The 14,536-nt window shown below is 43.5% G+C and overlaps 1 protein-coding gene across 2 annotated transcripts in view; it reads right to left on the bottom strand.

Annotated features, from left to right (window-relative positions):
- Positions 1–14,536, bottom strand: part of ryr3 (ryanodine receptor 3) — a 349,432-nt gene that overhangs the window by 164,652 nt on the left and 170,244 nt on the right. For both annotated transcript variants that reach the window (XM_041214540.1, XM_041214541.1), the window contains one exon: positions 8,172–8,309. In XM_041214540.1, coding sequence (XP_041070474.1) covers positions 8,172–8,309 — 138 coding nt within the window. The remainder of the gene's footprint in view (positions 1–8,171; positions 8,310–14,536) is intronic.

Genomic DNA, 14,536 nt, shown 5'->3' with positions numbered 1-14,536 from the left:
TTTTCTTACAATTTATGCTAAGCCCTATCTTCTCACTTTCACTCGCTACTCTAGCCAAAATCTTTTGCAGTTTGGCTTCAGTCAGCAATAATAACAGTGTCATCGGTATATCTTAAGGTTGTAACCTCCAAATAATAATTGCTGAGTTAGTACTTTAAGTTCATGGCTTTCTGCCTCTAAATTGTTGCAACAAATAACTCAAAATACAGGTGATCAAATGCAGTTTTCTCTGAATGTTATCAATCATGGGTGGACGATCCTGCTAATTAGCGTAGAAACATTTCAGTTATCTTCGGCATCAATCTGGAGACATTACCATGTGGTACCCAATGTCTCAATGTTGAAAATACTAAGTATTTTTTACTTCCAAGTGTCTTGGTTATTGTAATTTGACCACTGGTGAATCTTCACATGTGGTCTAGAAATCTAGCTCTGGGTGTACATGCTGACTAATGAGGTAAATTGTGGTCACACATTATTTAACCCTCTTTGGGGAAGCTTTGGTGCAGCAATAGCTTTTAGCCTTAGGCAATGTCTCATAATAACCCCTACTTATATAAAGGTTTAAAAAAACACCTGAACTCAACAGCACCATGACTGATATGCAGACACATTATATGGGTACAAGTCACACATCGAATCCACTCTATTTATGTGTCACTACCAACCAGTTGAGTATTTTGTATAATGTATTATGAGTGTTTAGATGGGTAGCTGCCAATAATATGATACTTCATTATATATACTGTAGTGCTAAGTACATAAGGAGAGATTGGTGTTTATAAAATGAAGTGTTAATTGTTGATCATGAATTACCAAGTTACCTAATGGCAGTTCACTAATGGCAGAATGGGAGGTCCCCTCCTGTCCGCCCGCTCCAGCCCTTTTGGATTAATTACCAAATACAAATGGTCAGTCCTACAGTGTTTCCAGAGCTCAATTTCCCGATCAAGGTTAATTACTATGCAATATAAGCTGTGCTAACACACTTGTGAATTTCAGTATTCAATATCTAAACATGGGACATAAATAAGGATATTTAATATTCAGAGATAGAAAGGAGAATTATAATTCCTGTATAAATTTTAATCATTAAAATATTTTTCTAAATCAAATATTTGAGTCAATTATTAAAAATCTAAGTTAAAATCTTGCAATTTGCTTCTGGTTCAGAGTGGGCAGTATTGCAAATGAATTTCAGCCGATTTGTTATAATCAGTATACATTGAAGGGACATCATTTTATTAAAAGACCTGTGTCTACATTAATCGAACCCGCCATACAGCAGCCTCTATGTTTTGTCTTGATGATTACTGACTGAAAAACTTGTATTGATTGGGTCTGTTCATTTGCATACGATCACTTTACTGGAATAATCTGAGCCCACCGCAAATAAAATACATTTTCTATCATCCCAAGGGTTTCACATCTGCTGACATACTGCATAATAGGCCATAAGACCATAAGGCATAGGAGCAGAAGTTGGCCATTTGGCCTAGATTCCTTATTTATTATTAATTATCCCTTGATTCCTTCCCAGGGTATTTCAAAAAGGTTCAACCAGCAAAAGTGCCAATTTTCCTAATTTACACCAGTTCTGATCAAGCTGTATATTTACACCTAAAATTTTAGGCACAACTGAATAACAGTCATCTTTCTGGTGTTTTGTAGCCTTTTGTATTTCACCTCATTGAGAATGACAGTGAATCTTCTGTATCTTTCAATGATCTCCATGGCACCAGGAATACTTCTATTGGTGAACTTCCATGGTTGCATTTCATACGATGTGCCCAATGAGCATTAACGTTGGCTTTAAACTTTAATTTTCATACATAAAAAGAATCTTAATAAAGAAATATGCTTTCCTTATGCCCTGATTGTTTATGGGATCTTCATTTGCTTTTAACGTTCAGGCATTTTAGACTCCCATAGACATTTACAGCATGGAAGGAGGCCATTCAGCCCATCATGTCCATGCCGGCCATCAAAGATCTGACTACACTAATCCCATTTTCCAGGAGTTTCCCAAGAAATTTCACTGTAGCTCACTGTCAAGGAGAGTGGCATGAAAGATCAGTTCAGCTGCTTCAAGGTCTTTATCTCTATTTCCGTCTTGCATTGCCTGGAAATAGGGTTCATTGCGTTCATTGCATTTTCTTTAGAAAATAGTTTTAAACTCCATTTTGTGCAAACACATTTTATTTTTAACATTTAATCATTACTTACATCCAAATTATATGCTACTGAGCTCTCCCTGGTCTTGAAGGTGTCTCTGTTGTTGCTAAGGAACATTGAAACAGGAGTAGGCCATTCAGCCCCTCGAGCCTGTTCTGCCCAAGTTGATCATGGCTGGTGTGTACCTCAATTCCACTTACCTGACATTTTTTCACATCTCTTAATCTCACTTCTTCTTTTGGCTTCTCCCATTTTACTTGGGGTCACCACAATGTTGGATGATCACCCTTCTCCATCTCCCCCCGTTAGTCACCCATTCATCTTCCAATCTTGTTGTCTTTACCACTGTATCTTTCCAACTGGTCTTTGGCCTTCCTCTTTCTCCATCTTCCTGGCAGTCCCATTCCCGTCATCGCCTCACCATATTTCTTCTCGCTCTCCATAACTGATGTCCATACCATTTCATTCTCTTCTCAGCTACTTTTTTTTGATATTCTCACCATCTTCACTGACCCCCCCGAGGTGCTGGTTCCTGATTTTGTCCTTAACATGACACATCCATCTCAGCATCCAAATCTCATTGGTAGACATTCATTGTTCCCCTTTTCTCGATGTTGCCCAAGTTTCTGCACTATTTAACAAGGCCGGTCTCACAACTGTCTTGTAGATTCTCCCTTTCCGTCTCAGTGATACTTTTCCATTACATAGTACTTGCACCAATTACTCCAACAGAGCTAGTCTGTTGCTTAATTTCTATTTCTATACTTCCATCTTCTGCCATCACTGACCCTAGGTACTTGAAACTCTTCACCCATAATCTGTACACCTATTCTCTAGGTTCAAATTGACAGTCTATTATTTGGGTCTTTGGTCTACTGATCATCATACCCTTGTCCTCCAGTGCTTTTCTCCACTTTTCCAGATACTCGGTCGTGTTCTCATCATCCCCACCACATAGCTCAATGTCATTTGCAAACATCGTTGACCATGACACTTCCTGTCTCACTTGCTCAGTTAAAACATCCATACAGTTAGGAAAAGGGAGGGGCTCAGTGCCGATCCTTGGTATAATCCGACTTTGGCTTTGAAACTCTCAGTCTCCCCCGCCCCCATTGCTTCTTATTCTCATCTTGCACTCCTTGTACATATCCTGTAATAATCGTATGTACTCCCCAGAAATTTGACCAATTCTAGCATATCTCTAGACATCTCCTGAAGCACCGCTTGTAAGCCTCCTCTAGATTGATGTACACAATCCTCACATTGCTTTGGCTTTCCCGACATTTCTCCACTGTGTATCTCAAAACAAAAATGGCATCAGTGATGCTTCTTCCGGGTAAGAATCCAAACTGAACTTTATACACTTCCACTATATTTTTCAGTCTCTGATCCATGACTCTCTCTCATATCTTGAAGGTGCATGGTAGGAGTTTAATTCCTCAGTAGTTTGTGCAATCTTGAATGGCTCTCTTTCCTTTGAATATTGGTACCAAAATGTTTTGCCTCCTTGCCCTTTCTTTCCTTATCATAGTACAATTGAGTAGTTTGTTCACATCTATTAATACACTTGCTAAAGCAGCGATACTGAAGACTTCAATTGATCTGCAGCTTCCACTGTCTTTTGCAGGAAGAGAATTCCAGATTTTCAAGAACAAGCATTTCCTGAACAGTCTAGATCTAATTTTAGGACACAATCCCCATATTTTGGATTTTCCCACAAGTGGAAGCAGCTTCTCTACATCAACTTTATCGCATCCTTTAATCACTTAGCCATTTAAACAGATCTCCCCTCAATTTTCTAAATGCAAGGAAATACAAGGCAAATTCATACAACCTGTCCTTATCATTTACTCCTTTAAAGTCTAGTATAATTTTGGTGCGCCTGTGCTATATCTGAATGTCAATAAATTCTTCCTGAGGTGTTGTTCCCAAAACTGAAGACAGTGCCCTGGATAGGGTCTGACCAAAGTTCTATGCAACTGAATCATGACTTCCAGCTCTTAAAGGACCCTTGGGATAAAGGCCCACATTTCATTAGCTTTTTTGATTACTTTTGGTACTTGTGCACTAGTTTTTAGTGATTTATATACACGGACAACCAAATCCCTGTGATCTTCCACAGTTCCTAGTCCATTGCATTCAGAAAATATTCTGATTTATATTTATTGGATGGAAAATGGATAACTTCACTCATCCCCACAATTATCTACACCGGTCATGGTTTATCCCACACACTTAAATCTGGTTAGGTCCCTTTATACTTCCTGTTTACATCTACACAACTCACTGCTTCTTAAGTTAATAAACTTGGATGTACAACTTTCTATTCCTTTATTAAATCAATTGTATATTTGAGAAGCTGAAGCACCAGTAGAGACCCCTGAGGAACACCAGTTGTCACATCTTACCAATTAGGGTATATTCTCTTTATTCCCCACTCTCTGTGTTCCTACCTCATGACCAATTTCTGAACCATAACGCTACTTCCAGATCAGTGTGGTTTTACTTTTGACACAAATGTCTTGTGCAGAATCATTTCAAATGCTTTCTGGAAGTTCATGTGGACAACTGCATATATATTGGTACAGGTTGCACCATTTTGGCAGTGTCAAATAGATACAAAGTAGACCAATTTAGCAGTGAGAGGGTCCATGTCCAATCAGTCAAGGCATTGGTCTCACTGCAAAATTTGTGTGGCTTTTTTTTTTAGGCGTCCCTGATAATAGATGTCTCAGTAACTGATGTTAAACTTAAAATCTGTCTTTTCCTGGGTTCTCCCTCTTTCTTTTTTTCTCCCTGATTCTTGGCATGCTTCTCCTCTTTGCGGGTTAGGCCTTATTAGATGACTTGGTAAATACAATGGTATCCAGTACTTCAGCTGGAAAACATCCCTCTGCATCTTTGCATGACCAATTCAAAGGCATCAGAATTGATGACTTCTCAATGGCCATTCTGCAATAAGGCTGATGGCCTCATTGCTCAAACCTAATCCTTGTTTTTTTTTAAAGGTGACTCCAGAGAACAGGCAACCAAAAGCATCCTTTATAAGGGAGGATCATGGGCTACTACCCTTTTTAGCTTTTTGAAGAGCACTGGTGTTAATGATCCTATAGATTAGGGTACATGGATACGTTTTTGGCACTTGATGATTCAGCTGAGGGTTAGGACTATACCAATGAGCAAAGTAATCACTTGAGCCAGTACAATAGGGACTGCCAACTCATATGACATTTTAGAACATCTTCTGTTTGTTAAGTGCACTGAAAATAGTTTGACCAGAGAGAACTGACAGGGTGACAAGGAAAGGTCAGCAGTCGACTAAAGACTGTTGGGTCAAGTTCATGCTGAACTTGCTTTCTGACTTTGAATTTCAACTGACACCTGAGACCTCTCTGAGCTGTGGAATAAACGGAGACTAAACACCATTGATATTTGTCTAACCCTCTCAGGTCTGGGGCAAATTGTTGGTCAAGCCCAATAAATGGATACTTTGAAATTATGGAAGACGTGGAAACAAGAATTGTATATATGATTGAGCTGAAATGCTACATGATAGTTAGAAGTTTTTTTGAATGGAAATTCATGTGTAGGCATCAACTAGCAATCAAACGTGACCAAGAAGATTGGAAATCGAGATTTGAAAGCAGAGTCAACCAAAAACTTTGATTTGATGATCATTGACTTTTAAAAGTTTGAACAGCAAAACGAAACAAAAGTTGCAGCCAACAATGCAATTGAGAGGTCACCTTTAAATCTTTGCAAAAAAACTGCCAAAAACTTTGCTGGACAAGTAAATTGTGCTTTTTCTTTTATCTTTTTGGAAGGAAAATGTCAGAAAAATGAATTGTTTCAAAGAGGAAGACTACTGAACAATCTCAAGATGAGGCTGTGAATGAAGAACTAGTGAGGGGGTTAGCAAGAGAGAATTCCCGACTCTTCCTTTGAGAAGGTTTACGACACAAGTACCAGGAATGGGCGGGTTGTCTTATGAGGAAAGGCTGGACAGGCTAGGCTAGGCTAGGCTTGTATCCACTGGAATTTAGGGAAAAATCTTCCCCCCAATGTGGGGGAAGTGCAGGAGTGGGCGCGGGCGGACACATCTCTGATCAGCGCCCCGGTGCGCGGGCCAATTAAGGCCCACCCAGCATGACGTCCACTATGAAGCACTATGCTCTCCCTCTGCGGGCTGGTTGGGGGGGGGGCAGAATTCCCTTAACCGGAAATGTGCTCTTTCACGCAGGCGCATGAGAGAGCGCACTGATCTCCCTGAGGCTAAGTGCTGCCTCAGGGAGATCAGCTCCAAATTTAAAAATGTTAAAGAAATGCTATCAAAATTTCCCTGACATGTCCCCTCATGTGACACTGTCACACGAGTTGGGATATGCCCGTCACTTTTACTGAAACCTTTATTAAATATTTAAAAACCCTCATGAAACCTCATCCCGCCCATGGATGAGGTTTCACGCTTTTTCTGAAGCCCACCAGGGCTCCTGGCCTGCCTGCCAACCTTAAGGTTGGACGGGCAGGTCCATTAATTATGTTAAGTACTTCTTAAATGGCCTCAATTGGCCGTTGACAGGTCGGCGGGTGCACGACTGATTCAGCTGCGCCCCTGCCGACCTGAAAATGGAAATGACGCGGGGTGACGTCGGGAGTTCTGCCTGATGTCATCTACATCATTTTACACCGGCGAGTGGACCCCGCCCCCGCTCGCTGACTGGAAGATCCTCCCCTTAGAAAAGTAAGACATGACTTGATTGAAACCTTTAAGACCCTGAGGGATCTTGACAGAGTGGATGTGAAGAGGATGTTTCCTCTTGTGGGAGAATCAAGGACTAGGAGTCACAGTTTAAAAATAAGGGGTGGCTCAATTGAGACAGAGTTTAGGAGAATTTTTTTCTCTAAGGGTCGTGAGTCTTTGGAACTCTCCTTTGCAAAAGGTAGTGGAAGCAGGGTCTTTGAATATTTTTAAGGCAGAGCTAGATAGATATTTGATTAACGGGGTGGGGGGGGGGGGTGGGGGGGGGGGGTGTTGGGGGGTGTTGGGGGGGGTGGATGAAAGATTATCGAGATAGCCGGGAGGTTACAATCAGATCAGCCATGATCTTATTGAATGGCCGAGCAGGCTTCCAGGGCTTTCTCCTAGTTCATACGTTCCTTCTTTAAAGAGAGGAGGCCCGATGATAATGATTTATCACGTTGGGAAAGAGAAATTATTACTTCTTAGCCCAATTAACCCTTCAGATTCTGTTGATTCTATAACATTATTCAACACAGCCTGTAAAATAAAAACACTACCATTTAAAATTCAGCTGTAAAATGAGTCAATTGAACCCCCTGCAGAATCAGCTGTACATGTCCAGTCTCAAAGGGTAGATTACATTCCAACTTTAGTGTCACATGCTGGGATATTGATGTCAGCATGTAAACAGAAATGAATGCTAACCATCACAGAATGAGTCACACTGGAGCTGAAGTGAAACCATCAGGAATTGCACAGATCAGACCCCAGTGTGAACATGGACTTCTGTAGTTTAAGTCCAGAAGTGTACAATGGAGTGAATCCTGGCAATTAAAAAAAAGGAAATTTAATGAAAAATCATGAAAAAAATTAGTATTTTCTCCTAGAGATGATGGACAAAATTCTCTTCTTTGTTGACAAAGGTGAGAAGTTATACTTTGCACGTGCGCTCTAGGCATTACATCATCACGTGCACATAATGTGGCAAGACCTTCAACAGGCTTCTGAACAATTTGAAAACCAGGAGTTGAGAATGGGTTTTGAGTCAATCAGTGCAACTTGGCTTTCCAAATCTCAAGAAAACGTTAGTTATCTGTCGAGGTTCATATCAGTTTATTTAGTGCAGTGTAAATATAATTTTATTGAAAAAAAAAATCTCATTGCAATTAACTGGGCTGCCCCTCTTCCAAAGAAGCTATTTTGAAATTTATTGGCCTCAGTTAAAATTCATGTCATTATCCCGGTCAACACTTACTGGGGGCTTTTTCTTCCTCTTCACTTGGTTTTTCCTCGATTTTCTTCGGCTTTCCTTTGATTTTATGCACGAGATAAAGTAACTTGCCCATCAGAGATTCATCTTTATCTTCCTCCTCCTCTTCTTCAAATGGGATACCTAAAATTAGAATGTGCTGTCAGGGTACTACAGCTCAGATCATAATCACTTGCACGTACACAGAAAAGGCCTTGCGTTGTAAGATTTCAAAAGACATTGAGAAGTCAAAAAGGGCAATTCAGCTTGAAGATTTTTAAGAATTCATTCATGGGATGTGGGTGACACTGGCTAGGCCAGCATTTATTGACCACCCCCAATTGATCTTGCTTAGAGAATCAGCCACATTGCTGTGGGTCTGAAGTCACATGTAGGCCAGACCAGGTGAGGACAGCAGATTTCCGTCCCTAAAGGACACTAGTGAACTAGGTGGGTTTTTACAACAATCAGCAACAGTTTCAATGGTCATCCAAAATTAATTCCAGATTTTTATTGAATTCAAATTTCACCATCTGCTGTGGTGGGATTTGAACCCAGGTCCACAGAGGATAAGCCTGGCATGCTAGAATACTAGTCCAGTGATAATACCACTATACCACCACCTCCCAAATACATGACTATATTCCAAATTCAACCTTAGCTTTATTGAAATATTCTTCATTTGTCTTTCTGTCACATTTCAACCCAGCTTATACCCTGCAAAATGAGCCTGGGCTACCTGCAGTTTCGTAATGAATTAAAATAAAGTATTTGAAGATGGTGTAAGAGTCTGTACCCCAACAAGTGCTGCTGTTGAAACGGAATTACAGCAAAAACGTTTGTTATAAACTTTATTTTAAACAAAAAAAAATCAATTATCATGCATGTTTAATTAAAGCAATGGGATGGCAAGATGAGGGAGACCTGCATATATATCATTTGTTTTGGGAATTGTATCAAAGTGGGCATATGGAACAATCAATCTGGCCTTCAGATCCTCAGTGTCTTGTTGTTGTGAATTCCAATGTCGCCTGATTACAGCAAAGCCGCCCAGCAACTGGTGCAGGGGCGTGGGTGCATGGTACAGCTTCAGGTAACTGAACTGACAGTTTTTAACCAACAGTGACAATAAGGAAGAGTAGGCAGTCTTTGCTGTTTCTAGATCATTGGTTAGACTTCTCTGTAAACCATACATTTTGTTTTCATTTTTTTTGCTGATTTTCCTGTGAGATGACAAGACTGGAAATAAACTATGTATAGAAGCAATGAAAATGTTCGGACACTTTGCTGAATTGTAAATAAATTAGCTCACTATATACTTGGATGAAATTGTACCTCAATGACCTACAAGTGCCCTACTATAGCAAACTGCATTAAAAATGATTGGCTAAGTAAAGGTTGATTACATCCCCAGGAAGGGTATAAATAACTTGCTGGTTCTGTTTCATGCACCTATAATGTTCCTGTCATAAAATCACTACAACTTGTTAATGGGCTGTTAATGTTTGGCATACTGTTGTAAGGGTGGCCAAGTTGCGCTATTAAAGGTAGAGTTGATCTGCAAACACTTCTTGGGTGGAAACATTAAGTTTATTTACAACATACCCAGCAGCAACTACACATGTGCTTTCAACTCCAACTCTATCTCTACACTGTCTGCTGAGGTAGTCCGCACTACTCCCCTATTGGTTACTACAGATCATGTGATCTCCCTTAACAAGTATTATTCTTAAAGGTACATTACACACTAAATAAAACCATAATTACTACACACACCATAGATGAATTGGCGCTGAAGGTAACTGTGCTCGCTCAGCACCTCGACCTTCACCTCCCATATTGGGGAAATACTCTAAGAATTGCCTTAAAATCCTAATAATGGACTGAATAGTCGGAGAAAGACAAGAAATGTTGCAGTGGAGAAAGACAGAGGAGGAGAGTAATCAGCTAGGAATGATAATCTGTTTCTTGTATCTTTTTCAGGCGTACAAGAGGTGAGAGATGAACCACACCTACTCAGGATGCAATATTGAAGGCTTGGATAAATTTGGTCTTAGAGAATTAAATTATTTGCATGATAGTGGGAACTGACCTACTAAGTGACTTTTTATGCTGCAGCCTGTGTTTTGGATGTGAGTCAATGTGAGGCGAATGGCGTTAGTGTTTATTTACAACACAAGTGGGAAGGACTGGATATCTCATTGGAGGACAAGACACAGTCAACAGTTTGCCTGGAATGTGTAATTTGATCCTGCCTGATGTAGAGCAAGTAGGGTCCTTTGCAATGTGTAATTTGATGCAGTCATTGTAATGCAGGCTTCAAAGCTGATAGTGCTAATATTGCCATACTGCACACTGCTGGGCTAGAAACAATGACACTCCCAAATTCAGAAGAGGTGAGGCGCTCGCGCCTCCGAGTTCGGAGACCACGAGGCGCTCGCGCCCCCGAGTTTGGAGAAGGTGATACTGGATTAGGAGCCCACGTAGGTCAGCAAGCACATGGCTAATCGGTGAATGGAGCTTGCTGTGAGTTTGAGTACACGCAGCAGCATTTTAGACAAACTCAAGTGCATTGAATGTGGAAGACGGGAAGCTGACCAGAAGAATGTTTGCAATAATTGAATCTGGTGGTGGCATAGTGGCATTGTGACTGGACTAGTATTCCAGCAGAGTAATGTTTTAGGGACCAGGGTTCAAATCCCACCATGGCAGACAGTGAAATTTGACTTCAATAAAAATCTAGAATTAATAAGTCTGACGATGAGACCATTGTTGATTGTCATAAAAACCCATCTGGTTCACTAATGTCCTTTAGGAAAGGAAATCTACCATCCTTACCTGGTCTAGCCTACACGTGACTCTCGACGCACAACAATAATCTTTTAATTGAAACCAATTAAACCAAATCAAACAAATTGGGATAAATCAGGCACAGCCCCTAATTCAGGTCAGCTGTAAAACCAAGAACAAAATTTAAAGGAACCTTACAAACTTTAAATCAAAATGTGATTAAAGGGGTCAACAAAACACCCCAGTCCCCGCGGTGCCCACCGGGCACGGAAGGCCTCGAGAGTGCCAGCAGACACCGCGTGCTCCCTCTCCAGGGACATCCGGCCGCGAACGTAGCCACGGAAGAGAGACAAACAATCGGGTGGGGCTTCCCCGTCGATTGCCTGCTGCCTGGACCTGTTAATGGCCAACTTGGCCAGGCCCAGGAGCAGGTTCACGAGGATGTCCTCCTCCTTCCCGACCCCCTTCCGCACCGGGCGCCCATAGATCAGGAGCGTGGGGCTGAAGTGCAAACAAAACTTCAATAAAAGGTTTTTCAAATAACTAAAAAGGGAGTGCAGCCTACAACACCCTATATATGCATGGTCCATGGACTCCACAAGACCGCAAAAAGGGCACGTGTCCTGAGAGTCCGTGAACCTATGCATTCTCTTATTATAGGGGACTGCTGCATGCAACAACCCAGGTCCCCGATAGAAAGGGGGAGGACACCTCCGTAGAGGGCCTCCCATCGGGGGCCTCCGCCGCCGGATGGCAACAAGGCACACCAGGGCGTGTCCGGGCGGCGGACAAGGGCGAGAAAATGGAAGGTGTGCAGCAGCAGTCCATATAAAAAGCCCCTCTTTGCCGTGCCAAAAGGCACAGAGGGCATGTCCCCGAGGCGGCTCATATTGCGGGGCACCAGCACCCGAGGGAGGGTTCGGGGCTTGGGGCCAATGTGGAATTCTGTCCGAACAGGGGAACGTTCAGACGGAAGACCACCGCGCACCTGGGCCGCCTCAAGACCCAAAATAACATCGGGTCCGAGCACGACCGTTCTCAGGTCTTGGATGGCATCGGCTGCGACCTGGACACTCACAGACGCGCGATGCGCCAACTCCTGCGGGAGCATCCAGCCCAGTCCTCCGCCACCCAGCACGTCCCCGATCCTGGTCACCCCTGCGGCCACAGCCCTCCTCTCCGCCAACCACTAAAAAGGACGGAGGGGCGGATTCCTGAGCAGCGGCTCTCTGACGATAGCCGCTACTCCTGACGGGGGAGAGCTGCGTCGCGAGGTGACCACTTTCCAGACTTTGATCAGGTCCTGGTAAAAGATGGGCAATGCCTGCAAGGAGCCACCGAGGTGCCTCTGTTCTATAAACAGGAGCTGCACGTCATAATTCAGGCCGTGCACCTGACGGAAGAAATACGTCATCAGGGCACACCATCTAGGAGGAGGCTCGACGTAAAGGTATCGCTGCAGGGTCTGAAGGAGGAAAGTCGCCACCTGTGTGCGTAGGCACACTAGCGCCTGACCACCCTCCCTAAGCGGGAGACTCAGAACCTCGGCAGCGACCCAGTGCAATCTTTTGTCCCAGAAGAAGTCGACTAACAATTTCTGGATTCTTGTGACAAAGTCCGGGGGAGGGGTCAAAGTGACCAGCCGATACCACAACATGGCGGCGATCAGCTGGTTTATGACCAGAACTCGACCTCGGTAAGATAGCACTCGGAGCAGTCCTGTCCAGCGCCACAGGCGAGTGGTGACTTTCGTCGTTTGCCGGCCAGGATTCCTCAGCGGGGCAGAGATGGACCCCCAGGTAGAGGAGGCTGGTCCTGCTCCAGGTGAAAGGCCTGAGCTCCTCGGGTAGGGTATCCATTTGCCACTGACGGACCAGGAGTCCAGAACATTTCTCCCAGTTGATCCTGGCAGAAGAAGCGGCAGAGTAGACCTTCTGGCACTCGCGCATCCTCCGCAGGTCAGCTGGGTCACTAAACATAAGGAGCATGTCATCGGCGTAAGCCGAAAGGACCACCCTGATGCCTGGCCCGCGCAGAACCAATCCCAACAACCTCCTCCGCAAGAGGCGCAGGAAAGGCTCCACGCAAATAGAATACAACTGGCCAGACAGAGGGCAGCCCTGACGTACCCTTCTCCCAAAGCGAAGGGGCGCCGTCAGGGACCCGTTAACCTTCACTAGACACTCCGCGGCGGTGTACAGAAGTCGGATCTGGGCGACAAAATGGGTCCCGAACCCGAACGCTCGCAGAGTTCCGAGTAAGTATCCGTGATCCACCCTGTCGAACGCCTTCTCCTGATCGAGAGACAGGAAGGCGCTCGACAGATCAGCCCTCTGGGAATGGTGGATGATGTCCCGGACCAGTTGGATGTTATCATAAATGGTTCGGTCTGGGACGGTGTAGGACTGGTCAGGGTGGATCGTGTGGTCCAGCACGGTGCCGAGCCGAGAAGACATGGCTCAGGCGAAGATTTTGTAGTCCGTGCTGAGGAGGGAGACCGGGCGCCAGTTTTTGAGAAGGCGTAGATCCCCCTTCTTCGGCAGCAGGGCAATCACGGCCCTGCGCCACGAAAGGGGCATCTCCCCGGTAGCAATGCTCTCTCCCAGGACCCCCGCGAAGTCGCTCCCCAAGACGTCCCAGAACGCCCTGAAAAACTCCACGGTCAGCCCGTCTAGTCCCGGGGTTTTGCCCCTACTGACCCACAACAATGTGGTTGACTCTTAATTGCTGTCTGAACAAGGGCAATTAGGGATGGGCAATAAATGCTGACCTAGCCAATGATACCCAGATCCCATGAATGAAAAAAAAAACAATATTTAAACTTTTTTGTGACAATAATGGAGAATTTCGTACTTAATTTTGCTGTTTGACATTTTTTTGCAAAAACTTTTCTTTTACATTGAAGACTTTCCTAAAGCCTTTTTCATTGCTGCTTACCATCAATAAAATACCGAGAATGATTTCAATGATGAGGGCACACCAAATGCAGGTGCAATGCTACCTCAGTAGACATGCCTAGATTCATCGGTACTGCTGGTTGTGGATTTACCTATCCCCAACAATCATGCCCAGGAATTATGAGAACTGTCTGCTCCAGAGACTCCTGGACAACTTAAAGAGCTGAGGTTAGCTCTTCCTTTACGGTGGCACCACTGCATTGAACTTCTATCTACCAGGGTAACTGTGGCCTGCTGCCCACTGTTACTCACAATAAGAGGCTGTGGTGGAAGAATTAATCCAGGCTGGTCTTTTGGTTCAAGCTAGTTTATTTTCAAGACAACTCCTCAGTGCTACTGATTTCCAAGTAGCTTCCACACAAAGTGCTCCAGCTGTATCTTTTTATTCTATTTAGATAGATAATCAATGTCCATCATCTGTTTAACTAGCAATTGTCTTTAACAGGATGATTGCCATGCAGTATGATTATTTATACATTGAACACCCACAGACACAAAAAGCAAGAGACAGAGGCCATGCTTATGAGGGAAATCCTTGAGCAATTTCCCTTTAGAAAAGGAGTCTGTAGCTGAAGGGGAAAAGGAATGTTTTCCCACATGGCAAGTTTCCTGAGAGTTCTGGCT

Source organism: Carcharodon carcharias, chromosome 20, assembly GCF_017639515.1.
Source record: "Carcharodon carcharias isolate sCarCar2 chromosome 20, sCarCar2.pri, whole genome shotgun sequence".
NCBI lineage: Eukaryota > Metazoa > Chordata > Chondrichthyes > Lamniformes > Lamnidae > Carcharodon > Carcharodon carcharias.
This window is presented reverse-complemented; position numbering and strand designations above follow the sequence as displayed.